This window comes from Mytilus californianus, unplaced genomic scaffold (assembly GCF_021869535.1).
Source record: "Mytilus californianus isolate M0D057914Y unplaced genomic scaffold, xbMytCali1.0.p SCAF_6, whole genome shotgun sequence".
NCBI classification, from domain to species: Eukaryota; Metazoa; Mollusca; class Bivalvia; order Mytilida; family Mytilidae; genus Mytilus; species Mytilus californianus.
The window spans coordinates 5,230,743-5,246,787 of NW_026262712.1; the positions used below are offsets into that span (position 1 = coordinate 5,230,743).

At 33.8% G+C, this 16,045-nt stretch overlaps 2 protein-coding genes across 2 annotated transcripts; both read right to left on the bottom strand.

Annotated features, from left to right (window-relative positions):
• Positions 1-4,052: 4,052 nt before the first annotated feature.
• On the bottom strand, positions 4,053-5,956 carry LOC127704445 (uncharacterized). Its single transcript, XM_052208490.1, has one exon. It carries the CDS (start codon positions 5,837-5,839, stop codon positions 4,565-4,567), a length of 1,275 nt encoding a protein of 424 aa, XP_052064450.1. The 5' UTR covers positions 5,840-5,956; the 3' UTR covers positions 4,053-4,564.
• Positions 5,957-7,792: 1,836 nt separating this feature from the next.
• On the bottom strand, positions 7,793-15,374 carry LOC127705486 (protein PIF-like). Its single transcript, XM_052209804.1, has 6 exons — positions 15,183-15,374; positions 13,911-14,099; positions 12,200-12,558; positions 9,074-9,164; positions 8,226-8,305; positions 7,793-7,855 (listed from the first exon to the last, which is right to left on the bottom strand). Exons 1-6 carry the CDS (start codon positions 15,355-15,357, stop codon positions 7,793-7,795), a joined length of 957 nt encoding a protein of 318 aa, XP_052065764.1. The 5' UTR covers positions 15,358-15,374.
• Positions 15,375-16,045: the final 671 nt, after the last annotated feature.

Genomic DNA, 16,045 nt, shown 5'->3' on the forward strand with positions numbered 1-16,045 from the left:
TTCGGGCACACATGAAGGTAGTTGTAAATAAGCAGTTCACATTACTTTGATTGTATACAAAAGTATACAATGACTCATTTTGTCTGAAAAAAATTAAACATAAATTAAATGGACAAATAAATAAATGAATGATTTTTGAAACTTAAAAAGTACGCTTTTATAACGTCCTTAAAAAGATCAGAAGCAGCACATCTATTGTCTTAATTTTTTTGTCTTATTACAATCAAAATTTGTTCTTAACACACAACTTTACCTCACATGTTCTATTCTAAAAAGTTAGAATGCACTCTTATAAGTTATCATCTGTAATTAAACTGAATACACGAAAAAAGTAGAACGCCGGCTAGCTTCACAATAGTGAAAAAAGTCAATTGTTTCATTTTTAAAATTTATTTACTGTACTTCAAGTAAAAAATTAACATTAATACTCAGCATACCCATTCTCCATACAAGTAGCACTGAATTTTAGTTAAGTCAACGTTTTACTCATTGTTGAAGGCCGTACGGTGACCTATAGTTGTTAATTTCTGTGTCATTGGGTTTCTTGTGGAGAGTTGTCTCATTGGCAATCATACCAAATCTTCTTATTTTTGTATATGAATAATAATGAAAGGACCAGACAGGTTTACATCCGGGCCTCTTGTCCGAGGTTTTTGCTCGATTGACTTAACAAGAACCGGGTATATCGGAAAGAATTTTTTGTTAAACTTTTTATATTGTTTTTTTTTTTTTCTTTTTTTCTATTGAGTGTAAATAGATATAAGAAGATGTGGTATGAGTGCCAATGAGACAACTCTCCATCCAAGTCAAAATTTATAAAAGTAAACCATTATAGGTCACAATACGGTAAAGTATATCTTTGTTCAACACAATACTTATTTATAACAGTACACATGATCATGGTATTTTGAACAGATAAAAACAATGAATTGTGCATAAAGCGGTGATTGGGCCATCTTCAACTTTTGGTAAAAAAACTCATTTAGACTTTGAGATGAAGAACAGTTATAAAAGCTCTGTTCCTTTGCCTTTGGTTTCGTCATATGCCTGCAATGATTTTGTGTCATGAATTAATACTCATATTAATTGCTTCTCGATTATATCATGTTCGCTTTTCGACATAAACATTTACTGTGGCTTTAGGCCTCATTTCTTCTCTGAACATGAAAGAAATGTTTAATAACACCGATTATGCATAATTTAAACATTCGAAATTCAATAACAATTATTCTTTCGCTATCAACACGCAGCAAAAAACACTCGCATTTGTATTAGTCCCAAGGCGCATACATGATAGTTAGGCGTTTCCGTGATGGGTAAAATAGGAATATAATACCCTGTGACAAATACTATCGTAGTTACGGTTGACACGAAGTATCCTTGTCCACATACCTCTGAGTTATGAACGAAATCAATTTAACGAAAGTTAAAAACGTGTACAATTATACACTGCAAGGAGATCAACCAATCAAAATCCAAGATTGATACCAATACTAAAGATCTATCTATCTAAATAATCATAACGTATATAATTTATAGATCTGATTTTCTTTTCTTTTTCTCAATGGCATATATCATAAAAAGACAAAGGACAAATAAACATCAACGAAAGGAAAGGAAAGGTTAAGGAAAACATCCGGTCTTACTGAAATTGGTAGAAGTATGAAGACTTAATTTATTTACGATAATTAATAAATGCCGGCAGCGTTTGCAAAAGAGGATATCAAGGTGACGAATCTAGAGATTTGTGTTCTGAAAAATTCGGATTTCTAAGAGAAAAAATGTCAACTATTTTGAATTTGTTTTCTTATTGTTTTGCTTGTTTGCCAAGTTTTGGCCTTTACATTGTTCGCTTTCTTTTTTCTTTTACGGTCCATATCCAGTTGTGTTAAGCCTTTTAGAAAAGTTCAAACTAAATTTTTAAAAGAACATAATTTTTCCAAAATTGAATAATGTAACGATATATATATTATATATCACTGAAGAGACATTAATTGTCGAAATCCGGATATGGTGTACAAAAAATATTTGCACCTTTGTTTGCGGTATACCATCTTCGCCGCAAGTTTATTGTTTTCTGTTTGGTATTAAATTTAAAGTTAAGATCCATTTATTACACCTTGTGATCCGTTTATTTGGCAATCGCCAATGGCAGTCAGCAGGATTTAAGAACATTTGTTGTTCGACCTGTTAGTCAAATGCGTTTTGTTAAAATATACTTTTTCACTTTTTTGATCTTTTGGAAAATGTTGTTTGTGCTGTATTTAGACCCCTCTAACAAGAAATTTGTTTTGCATGCACACGTATAAAAATTGCGGTTTTTATCCAACGCAATCATAGGTTTGAACGTTGTTTTCAATTTAGACTTGTTTATAATTTTTCGTTTGGGCTTGTATTATATTTGCCTTCGGGTTTATATGATCCGTTCATCCTATTTTGACTCCTCAAAATTCAAGAGTCTATCCCAAATTGAGGTAAATTATGTGGCCTTCCAATAACCGTTTTGATTCCTAACATCACTGAAGAGACATTAATTGTCGAAATCCGGATATGGTGTACAAAAAATATTTGCACCTTTGTTTGCGGTATACCATCTTCGCCGCAAGTTTATTGTATATATATATACAAGTCTAAATTGAAAACAACGTTCAAACCTATGATTGCGTTGGATAAAAACCGCAATTTTCGGGTCGAACAACTGATGTTCTTAAACCCTGCTGACTGCCATTGGCGATTGCCAAATAAACGGATCACAAGATGTAACAAAACAGATCTTATTATTAATCGTTGTCAAATTTGAAATATTTACAAATTTAGATCGTTCAGTGCTGTTTATTTGGAATTCTTATTGACGCAATCGTTCTTGTAACATCATAACTGTCGTCACCGTTAAAGCTTTAGAATTGTGCTAGTTCATATCGCACATTATTATTTTTATTTAAAGCATATATTTGAACTCTCTGTTGTAATTAGTCATATAACCTATGTCGTGTTTAACACATATTTAGAATTGTGCAAGCGTCTTACCTGATGTTCGGTTTGGTTTTTTTTTATTGTATAAATTTCCATTTTCCATTTTCCATATACCTTTTGTTGTTCAACTAAAAAATGTGACATTCAGTATACGGAATGATTAGTACTAAATCTTACTAACAGTTTCGAGTATTTGATTGTCATGGTAACTTTGTTTACAATTCTCTTGGACTCAGTACAATTATAGAAAGAGAGGCGAATTATACCAACGGGACATTCAAAGTCGAAAATAAACGGACAACGCCATGGCTAAAAAGGTAAAAGACAAACAAACAACAGTACAAAAAACACAACATAGAAAACCAAAACCTCGGGGTGATCTCCGGTGCACCGGAAGGGTGAGCAGATTCTGCTCCACATGTGGCACACTTATAACCTCACAAGTTTTCAATAAGGCGTGCAGGTTTCCATATTTCAATGATGAATGTTTTACGTGACAGTAATGTGTACTGAACGTGACCAATGTGTGCAGTATACTCCTGGTGTTAATTAACTACTAAATATTTGGAAATAAAAACATGAGTTATATTAATTTATAGATGTTTAAGTCTAAATATAAAAGTAGGAAGATTTAGTATGATGGCCATTGAGACAACTGTCCATTAGAGACCAACGTAGAAGTTGGCAAATATTATAGTTACCATACTTCAACAATATACTTTTTTTTATTACCGACATTTTGACTACAGAGTGTATAATTTCGGTTTTGTGTTTCTTTACACGACACAATCAATGCAAAACAGTTTTTATTTCCCCAAGTTGCATTGATTGTAAGCTTTACTTCTTTTAGTTTCTCCTACTTGACCTAGTACTAGAATGTCCTACCACAAAGAAGGTAACCCACCAAAAAGTTATACACTTCGAAGTCAAAAGCTGGTAATATGAAAAAAAGTGTATTAGCAAATTAATCTATACCTATACCGCATATTTTCAGTTTAGTAAATATAATTTCCATGGTGTCCAGCGAAAAACATAACAATTATAATAGTCAAATTACATTCTGTTTTATGTTACAATTATAAAAAAAGAACTATGATACATAGTAATCACAAAATACAGAATAAATAAAACACATATTTACAACTCAGGTTAAATATCAACATTTCAGCACTATATAACAGTCTTGGTAGCAATGTCACCTTTCACAGGGATGTCAACACTATTTTTCAATAAACTGGTACCCCTTTTTTCAAGAGCAACGACAGTCAGTTTTCATTGAAACCGGAATCCAGTTAATCTTAAATAACATTTGAGCACGAGAACAAAGGTGTATAATAGCTGAACAATTTCCGGAATAGCAGTAAGTGTTGACAAATAAATTGTAAGGTAATAATCTGTACAAAAATGTCTTGATGGATTTCTAATTTCACTACTCCGTAGTTTTTGGATGTGTGCCTTTCATTATCTCACTAGCACTTGGATAATATAGTTTGTCACTGTATACGGTGAAATGCATTGTCTAGCTGTTAAATGCATTCCTTAGGAATTCGTCGTTAATAAATAAATAATGAAACAAATAATCTCATTTTCATCATGCTGGATCAGGGGGTGCTCCTCTTGTGGGTAAGGTCAAAGTTGTTTTTATTAATGTTGTGGTCAATAAAGTTGTTGGTTCAACAGTTGATGTTAGTAATGTTGTACTTTTGATTGGAGCAGAAGTTGTTTCTGTTGTCGTACTAGATGGTGTGGTGTGTATGTTTGCTGTACTTGAACGAGAAGTTGATTGTGTGGTCGATTCCGTTGTCGCTGAAGTTGATTCACTTGTAGTAGTTGATTGAGTAGTAGATGTTGTCGTCGTGTGAACATATGATGTAGTTGAAGGTGTGCTCGATGCCGTTGTCGCTGAAGTTGTTTCACTAATAGTAGTTGATGGAGTGGTTGGTGTTGTCGTCGTATCAACATATGAGGTAGTTGAATGTGTGCTTATAGGTGTTGAAGTTGTTTCACTTGTGGTGGTAGTTGATGGTGTAGTAGATGTTGTCGTCGTATCAACATTTGAGGTAGTTGAAGGTGTGCGCATAGATGTTGTAGTTGAAGTTGTTTCACTTGTAGTAGTTGATGGTGTAATAGGTGTTGTCGTGTCAACATATGACGTAGTTGAAGTTGTTGTAGCTGTAGTCGTTTCGCTGGTAGTGGTTGACGGAACAGTTTGTGTTATAGTTGTACTGTCAGGTAACGAAGTTGATGATGGGTACGGAGTTGTAACCGAAGTTGTTTCACTAGTTGAAGTTGATGGAGTCGTCTGTGTTGTAGTCGTGCTAACAATTGATGCAGTTACTGGTTGACTTGACGTTGTATCGGATGTTGTTACACTAGTTAAAGTTGATGGAGTAACGTGTGTGGTCGTCGTAGTTGATGGAGTGCTTAGCGTTGTTGTAGCTGATGTAGTTTCACCAACGGTGGCTGACGGAATAGTATGTGTTGCCGTAGTGCTTACATATGGCGTAGTTAATGTTGTGGAGGTAACTGGATATTGCCAAGTAACAGGTACTATAGGTGGCATTGTTCTCCACACCCACGGTGATGGTGTCGTCGAACGAACCAATGCAGTAGTTGCGTCTTTGTATTGTGCTGTAGTTGTTTCCTTTGATTGTGGTGTAGTTATGACAGGTAACCATACAGTGGATGGTTTAGTTGTCGGGGGTATTGTGATTGTGGGAAGTGTTTGAAAATCAATTGGAGGAAGTGTTTGGCTATTCCAATATATTGTTGTCTGTGGTATGGTAGTTTGTTCTGTTGGCATTGAAACAAAAATACCATTGTTCGACATGGTACTTTTTTCAGTTGACCTATCGGTGGAGGTCATGGGTCTCTTTGTTGTAGATTTTGTAATCGATTTAGTAGGTGAAAAAATAGGTAATGTCTGCAATGAAGGCTTCACGGATGAATAACGTTCCCAGTCACCCGAATCACATCGAAAGAATTCAACCTGAAACATAAACATCGAGATTAACATAAAGTGGATTGACAAGTTCAAACACAGTTTACCCTCTTAAGGATGTTCGCTACTCTGTTTCAAAATAACAAGCTTTTTAAAAGACTGTTATAAATTGATAGTATATAGATAACGGAATTAAAAAGCAGAAAAAAATAAAGTGTCCGTGTGCTTGTTTTTGAGATATAAGCCATTGAAAATTCTCTCTAGATTTTTCATACTATTAACATTAGCACTTTTGTTCTTTCAAAAACAATGAAAAAACTACATGGATTTTACAAGATTTTCAAATATGGCTTTTTAAACTATATGTTACAAAATTATGAAAGAAAAATAGGGTTTAGTGGGCAAAATTTGAAATGGCACTACATGGATAAAACCAGAGGATTCCGAATATCTGACAAAAATTCAAAAACAAGAGGAGCGAACATCCTTAATGGCTGTCAGTGGTTATCCTAAGGCTTTATGATATCTTAATAGTTTTATCTTTTAAACAAATTGTTGTGTAATACACATCTTTGATAGTAATTGTTTTATTCATTCACGTTATTCCAGGTTCTTGGCTATTTACAGCTCGTCATGCAGACATTGTGTGATTCTGTGATGATTGCGGTGATATATGATAGAGAGTCTGGACGGGGTTTACAGAATAGAGAATAATGGTCCAATAATACAGAAACATTAGCCAAAACATACAGAATAAAGAAAAATAGGCCACAAAAATAATATGAGTAAGTGCTGTAATATAAAGAATAGAGAAAAAAAGGCCTAAAAAATTGAAGAATTCAAAAATAAATAATCCCCCATCCAGACCCTCATAATAGATTTCGGTTTTTTCGTTTATCATTGGGTTTACTTTCCCGCTGTCGTTTCCCGACGACTTTTTTTATTCGTACACAATTCTGTATTTGAAAGTATTTCTATTTGTCGATTGTTGTTTTTTATTCTATATCTTTTAAATAATTTGTACATTATAAGCATGCAGAGGCCCTTGTTAAAAATAGGATACGATGTCACATTTGTTTCTCAATAATTATGAATATGACAATGATGCAAGAAAAAATTATGTCAACTCAAATATAGACATCAGCACTACACAAACGCAAGCCATTGTTCCAAAACTTTACTCTCAAGGCAAGTTTAATTATATTATATATATTCAATTATACGTTCAAGGCAAGTGCAATTATATTATTTCTCTAATTCTATGGAAATTTATCCCTTTCCGAACCCATTGTATAAAACAATTTAATCAACGTGTGGTTGCCAGTGATCTCAGAAGATGATTGGATGAGTTTAAGGGTCATAACCTTTCTCAGCTCACTGGATGCATCAAAATATGCTAACTTTATGGAAAGTGGAAGGCACTCGAAGGGGATTTTAGTTTAGCAAAAAAGGAAAATTTATTTTTTAATCATTAGTGACATAGTTACTCGTGGATTATCGGATTTATCCAATCTCGGACAAGAGGCTCGGACTTTAAAATTGATAATTTAACTATCTCGATTGGATAAATCAAATAATACACTGACCAGTATCAATGTAAGAATCTATATATATATTTAATTATATTCATCATTGTCTCCGATTCTATCTAGAGTTCAGAGAAAAAAATGACAGCCGGGTTTACATTATCAATTTTTTCCTAGTTTACAAGAAACCAGTATGTCAACGATGTAGTTTAACCGTCGCTGGCGCTCTTACGTAGTTGGCCCACAGTTAGCCATTCATTGGACAAATACACAAACAAAGTACTTAGTGTATAAAACAGGGTCAAACTCGGTTTCTGAAACTATCAATATGTTTATCATTTTCAGATGTTTATCATTTTCTGATAGCAAACTCTTCTTTCTCTCTTGCAAATGAACTATTCATTTCTATATAAAACTTTGAATTAAGATAAAAAAAAAAAAAATGAACTCGGATGTTTTTCCCCCGTGTTCACTACTTCAGCACGTAAATGAATGCATAATAGGAAATTTTACAATTGAAAATTGAATGCCTCTTTTTTTCAATTTCATTAGGGTAAAAAAGAATTGAAGGAAGAACGTTTTGTATGAAGCACGGAAGCAATTTGTTCGTGTACTTTCTCGCATTGTTGACGTTGTCATGAGACGCACGCGCAGTCATGAATGTTGAATTATATTTTGCAATACCATTTGATTTTGGAATGCCTCGCGAATGCTTTCAGCTAATCAAAAGTATGAATTCTTATGAAACATACATGTAATGTAAAATTTTGTTGATAAAAAATTACCTCATCTATAAAACCAACAAAGTTACTGAATCCTTCACCATGACCTATTTGAAGTGCGCATTTTCTCTTCTCAATCTGACCTAAAAATATAAAAATGAAATGGTATTATTACTTTCATTTAAAATAGACAAGCTAACTCGTTAACTTAAATCAAAGTTTGCATACTATTTAACTACTAGCATTTTATTGAAGAAGTTCATTTTTTCTTACCACTAAAATGAATGTCAATTTTTTTTTTTCGCTCCGTTTTGAAGACCTCACTGTGACTTTGAGATTAAAACACCAATAAAAGCGCTGTTCCGTTGCCTCTTTGCGTGTTTTTTGCTGTGCATGTACTGATTTTGTGTCATGGATCGATACCACATATCCTTTGTTTTCCTACTATCTAGTTCATTTGATGTGCTTCTGTAAATCTGTAAAAAGTTTGTTTAATTTGCATTTCCTTGCTTTTTAATTGTGTGTTTTGTCTTTTGAGCTGCGTCCATCTGGTATCGGACATGTGTTGATCCAAATCATTCAAAATGGCAGTTCACTCCTTAGTTACGACATGATCTTGTATCACATGTTTTGCTTTGGTTTTTTTTTTCTTTGCTTGAGACATCACCGAAAACGAATTATCGCCGAAAATTTGGTTGTCATGATCACATGACGGGTGCCACTTATGGAGCAATTAGTAGCACTTGTTTTGGTGGGGTTCGTGTGGATTAATTTCAAATCATACTGTAAAGTTTCGCCGTTTTCCGAGCTGGTATTTTCTGTTTTTCTTCGTTTTGTGAATGATAATTGACCCCCTCCCGTCCCCCGTTATCCCTTCCTGCTGTTAAATATAAAGTATATAATGTTTTTACCTGACGCTATAACTGAGCTTGCCTCTCCGTTGACCCATCCATTCAATTTATTGTCAGTCACATAGTACACAACTTCTGTCCATTCAACTGACTACAAATAATTAGCAAACGTTTTAACAGAAACAAAAACATATTAGGGGTTGACAAGGGATGCTCATTATCCAAATCCTACTCTTTTTTAGTAATTTTTTCCAACTTCACGCTTGTTTTCTTCTTTTTCCCAGATCCCACTTTTTGTACCCCTTATATCCCACATCCCCATTTTTTTTACTCCCTATATCCCCATTTTTTTACTCCCTATATCCCCATTTTTGTTACTCCCTATATCCCCATTTTTTTTACTCCCTATATACCCATTTTTTTAAACCCTATATCCCCACTTTTTCACTTCCTATATCCCACACTCCAACCTTTTTACCCCTATACATCCTACATCTACACTTTATTACCCCGATATCTTATATCCCCACTTTTTATCCCTATATCCAACCAATCCCAAAAGCGTGTCACCCCCTCAAAGACACGTTATTGTCACCTTATTATAGCGTACAATTCTTAACATTTTTAAACAGAATAAAAAATAGACATGTGCATGTCCCATTATGCGGTTGAATAATTTCGTATCGTTAAAACTACAACAAAACAATGACTGAATCGAAAACAACTGCCTCGTATAAGTACATTTGCACTTACATGATTACTTGATTGACAATGTACATTTTTACCCTAAAGGTTAATATAATTTATTCATTAAACAAACATTCAAATAAGACAAATACATAGAAAATATAATATTCATCAAAATCTGTAACAAACAGCTATTCAAGTCTTCATTAATTCATATCTATTGTCTTAATATAATCGCGTTCAAATTTTGTAATATTTGCGGCTGGATATAAGCAATAAAAAAGTGCACAAACAAATCCTCCTTTATACGTACATGTTTTACTTATCTTTCAAATGTAGATCTTATTGACAGACATTGAACTATAATAGTGTTCATTTTCAAAAAAGTATTAACAAAAATAATTAAACTCCGAGGTAAATTCAAAAAGGGGAAAAAACCATAAAATCAACGTTAGGCCATATCAACCAAAGGAACGAATAAAAAAAAAACAATTCAACAACAATTCACACTGATATTAAAACCAAATATTATCATTTTTCTAAATTTGAAATTGACCATAGCTGTTAAAGTCATTGATGACTGACAGTATGAAATAATGGATTTTGCTTTCTTTGACATTTACACATATAAAAACTTCTATTATTTAATTGTCATTTTTCACAGTTGGGACGACATGTTAACAATAAATTTCACCATAAATGTCCACCATGATGACAATTGTAATGCAGAAATGATTTTTTTTTTTCATTTAGTTAAAACGGAGATCTTGACGATGCCTTGATTTAGATCTTATACATTCTTATTTAACTGGCTAATTTTTGTATTGATTTTACTAATTGGTGTACTATATATATCGGCATTATTCAAATTTGATGGACGTATACATGAATTTAGGACTGTTCCTGATTGTTTTCCATGTATTTTAATATTCACAAAATTTGATAAAGTGTCTTATATACTTATGAATGATATTCAGATATAGTTTTTTAAATTTTAATTATATATTGTCTTGTGTATTGCTAAATTATTTAGTAATCGGTATATTACTTATTTCAATCTTTTTTTAGGTGGTCTCCCCTTATATAACATGGACTTGTATCATTGGAGGGAGAATAAGGGAGGGGTTACGTATCGTTTATCGTTAAATTCTCCTTACTAATGACTAAATGTCACAGAAGCTTACAGAGAAGCTTCATAGTATATAAAGGTTTTGTGTATCCCTTTGTTTCGATTATTTTATGTACCGGTAGGAACACCTGGATTTGCCATGAATCACTGACTGGATTTCAATACACGTTTCATAATTTTTCCTTAAATAACAATTTTCTTAAGGACCTTTTTTTTATTGCTAAATTTGGATTTCCCAAAGATATTTTGAATCAACAACTTATCTGAGATGATTTAAATGAGACTTTTAAAAAATATCCTTATCGTCAAAATCCATAGTAGAAGTCAAAATGTATGTTTTAATCAGGACGATTTTATGGGAATTAACTCACATATTTATAGAAAACATTTGACTCTGCCATATATACATTGAATCAACAAAAGAGGAATGGAAGTGGGCGTCTGCTAACAACTTTTGTAGTTTTGTCCCAGGCTCTCCAAACTTAAGGACTTGACTTAAATTGATTGCGCAATGAAATAAAGAAATGTGACTTTCAAATTACAAAACTGTGTCAGTAGAATAGCGTAAATTAATTACTTATTAACCTACTTACCGACCTTAATCTACATAATAAACTATTCAATTATGAAACGTGCTCGTACAGAACTATCTGACATTTTTAAGTTGTAAATCCTCCCTAGTACCCTAACACACTCAGGATTCATTAATTAGTGTCATCTTCGGAGAAAAATAAAATGACATAAGTTCACGTCCTCGTTTTTGACACCTACTTAAACGGAACCTTACGTCAGTCAATTGACGTATTTTATATGTTCTGTGTTGTTGTTAATAAATTACCCTGTACATTTTAATTAACAAATAGTTTATTTGTAAAATTAAAAAAAAAGAAGGTTTTTTTTGCAATTTTTTGTTTTATCATCTCACATGACATGCACTTTAACTTTAAAAGTTGTTACATGGAGTCAGTACAGATAAATGAATGGCGCTCATAACCCGTATCAAGACCTTTTGAAAGAGTTTTAGAACGTCATTTAATTTTGAAAATACCACACTAGCATAGTACCGCTGGGTCGGCAAGGGGTGTATATGTCATTTTAAAATCAACTTCTACGCACTGCACCATCAATGCAAACCGATCGTTATAGGGTATTTGTTAATAGATTTCTATGTCCGGTATAGTCTGTTGTATGTCTATATTTGCACATACATTGTATGTATAGTGATCGACATACTTTGTATAGAAAATCTAAAGATTTCGCTCAATTTGGTGATACCGGCTGTCTTGGAAATAGAATTGGGAAGCTTTGACCTTACAGTGGCATTCAAATATAGAAAAAAAGTTTATGACACAACTATTGTATAAACTTACTGGTTTTTTTATACGTAGTTCCTTAGGTCCTTCTTCACCATCTGTTTTAAGACCAAACTCCACATTGTTGTCGTTTATCGTCAATCGAACAGACCCAAGATCACCACAGTCGCCATTGTTGATAATGCTCTGCCTCAACCCATGACCAGGATATATCTTGGTTTCTTTAAATCTAATCCGAAATCCAAAATTATTTCCAAGTTCAGCGTTTGTAAATTGCGGAATAACCAGTCGAGCACTTCCGTTGAAATATGCTACCCCGTCTGTGACTTTTACATTTTCATTTTTGACAAATACGTCATTTCCGGAACTATCACTGATGTGTTTTGTAAACTCTAAAAACATCAGAGACTTGCATGCTGTAAAGATATGGAAGACATGCATCAAAAAGAATATTTTTATATTAATGCAAGACTTCGGTAATGTTCAATGAAAGAAAAACGTTCTCTAATTGAATTTCAGTTTCCTCCTAAAAACCTGCAGTTATGCTTTATATAAAAAAGAAGATGTGGTATGATTGCCAATGAGACAACTCTCCACAAGAGACGAAATGACACAGTCAGCTATAAAAGGCCCCGAAATAACAATGTAAAACAATTCAAACGAGAAAACTAACGGCTTAATTTATGTACAAAAAATGAACGAAAAACAAATATGTAACACATAAACAAACGACAACCACTGAATTACAGGCTCCTGACTTGGGACAGGCACATACATACAGAATGTGGCGGGGTTAAACATGTTAGTCAAGCATTTAGATTCTCTTCGTTCATCCTTTGTACCCAGTATTAGTGTTTCCATTTGTACAGTTATTCTGCATGATAATTTACTTTTGTGCTGAACATTTATAATATATGTGCCACTGCACGTAAAACAAACAAAAAATTATTAATCATTTTTAATTTACCTTGTGGGAGATTTTTACTAGACGTTGTCAACGAGCAGGAACATTCTGCAGGGTTGAACTGTGTTCCAGCGGCACAATGCATCTTGACCCAGCCGTGACCAGGAACCAGTTGTTCAAACATGGCGGGATCACGCGAATGGATACGCTTGTCACACCCTACAAATACAAAAATACACCGCGTTTAAATAGACTATTGAAAGTAATTGTCTGATTCCAAATCAACGGTAGTAGTTTCACTTTATTCGAATAGTTCATGTATGCAATATTTTTAACAAAATAATAGAAACCAATAAGATTTTGACGAACATGTAATTTGGTCTTTGTCTGTTCGTTCAGTTGCTGTCTTATTGAAATACCAACGTCTCTTATTGATAGATTATTTTATATTTAACGCCACTTTCAGCACTTTTGGCTATTTCGTGGCGAGCAGTTTCTTTATTGAAGGAAGCTGGGATGTCCGGAGAGAACAACCGACCTTTGGCAGGAAAACTGGCAATCCTAGTCAATTAAGACTGGAATCGAACGCACCTGCCATGTGCAGGATTCAACTCTCAACCTCAGTGTTGACAGGCTAGTGATACAGTAGATGGACTACTTGATCCACTCTACCACCGAATCCATTTGTAATTTTGTAAGGAAGTATGCTAGATAAGAGTGATTATGTTTGTTTACAATACCAACATAGTTTCTTAGTACACCTGTATTGTAAGATCATGGTTAATATCATTTACCTGAATATTTCGAAACATTGTCTAATTGGCGTTCATCCTTGTATGCGAGATAAAAACATTGGTGATTTACCTGAATATTTAGGAACATTGTCCGATTGGCATTCATCTTGACAACTGTAATCTCGAACACAGCCGACATTGGACAGATACGCATGACCTTGAGGACAACACATCGGCACAGAATAACCTTGACATTCCCAATAAGCTCTACAAGATGATTTAGCTGCATACGTTTCAAACCGGACATTCAAACACGGATCTGCAAATAGAAAAGTTCTAAATATAACAAATACTGCATGGGAAAATATTAAGATTTACTATGTGGTTAAAAGATCCGCTTGAACTATTTATTTTTGTATTTTTTTATATCTAAAACGTCACTTTCCTAGTTGATTCAAACCGGACATTCAAGCACGGATCTGCAAACCGGAAAGTTCTGGAAAGTATTTGGATTTATTATCTGGTTAATGGATTCGCTTGAAATATCTATTTTCTTATTAAACAATGCCTCTTTCCCAGTAGATTCAAACAATTAAAATAATAATTTTTGAATAAGTTAAAAAAAACAAATAGTGACTTTCAAACTATGTTAATGTAAAAACATGAAAATATTTTTTGAGTAGGAGTAATTGAGAGTTTGAACTATTGAATAAACATTTGTCTTTTAGGAAGATCATAAATTGACCTTTAAGACGACTCTTGATTTTTGTGATGTTGGGTTACTGCATATGTTTACACCCCATCTCTTGCTCTTCATATTTGATAATAACCTTATCTGAATCTGATGTTCAGTAGTTGTCGTTTGTTGATGTGGTTCATAAGTGTTTCTCGTTTCTCGTTTTTTATATAGATTAGACCGTTGGTTTTCCCGTTTGAAAACTAGTAATTTTTGGGGCCCTTTATAGCTTGCTGTTCGGTGTGAGCCAAGGCTCCGTGTTGAAAACCATACTTTGACCTATAATGGTTTACTTTTATAAATTTTGACTTGGACGGAGAGTTGTCTCATTGGCACTCATACCACATCTTCTTATATCTATTTACACCTCTCAATGTGTTCTGGTACTTATACATCCCTGGCTAATATTTTCTTGGTTGAGCGTTCCTGCTGAAGGTGAATCCAGAAAAGCGATTCGAACACAGCAAATTAGATTTGTCTTTTGCAATTCATAGATTTACTAAATCATATATAGCAAATTAATAAAGTTTCGTATTAAGTAACGTCATCGCTAATTTGAATACACCGAAGAAGTATATGCAATATTATGTGAATTACCCGAGGCCCCCAAAATAGTATAATTTAAGAAATCTGCTACATTTTGAGGACGGTCTTTAAGATACATACCGTTTTTACACATTGCATGTTTTGGTGGTTGACAGGACAGAATGTCCTGGTTCCAATGTTGTCCCCACGGACAGTTTCTATAGAATGCTGTCAATAAACCTTCTTTATCGAACAAACACTGAGTATATTTATCACAGTCTGTAGGATGGCTGTTATAACCGGCTCCATTCTCCATTTTACAACCAGTACATGCACCTTAAAAAACAAACAATTCTTTATGTGCTTGTCCCAAGTCAGGGGCCTGTAATTCAGTGGTTGCCGTTTGTTGCTGTTTTATATATCATATTTGCTTTTCGTTTTTTGTTTTGTAAAGAAATCAGCCGTTTGTTTTCTCGTTTGAATTGTTTTACAATTGCAATTTCGGACCTTTTATAGCTTACTTTGCGGTATAAGTTTTGCTCATTGTCGAAGGCCGTACGGTGACCTATAGTTGTTAAATTCTACGGCATTTGGTCTCGGGTGGATAGTTGTCCCATTAGCAATCATGCCACATCGTCTTTTTTTTTATACATAAAAACATCTGACAATATTTCGATATTTGTTATTACGATATAAATGTAAAGAGAATATAGTGTATATACAATGTATGCCTTTATAACATCACCACCATATCAGCCTGAGACCTCAATATAATCCCGGGAGCTTTTTGTGTACTCTTTAAAGTCGTATGATGCTTCAAATACATAACGTTTCATTTAATTGAAAGGCTTAGTTTGACTTCCCGTACCCTAATTCGCGGACAGCTTTTCCGTATGCAGTATCCTTACCGGGACACCCCACGTTAGAATTTCGATAATCGTCTAGCGCATACCACGTGCGAAGGGAAACTGTTGTATTATAACGGCGGTGTCTTATCCTTCGGA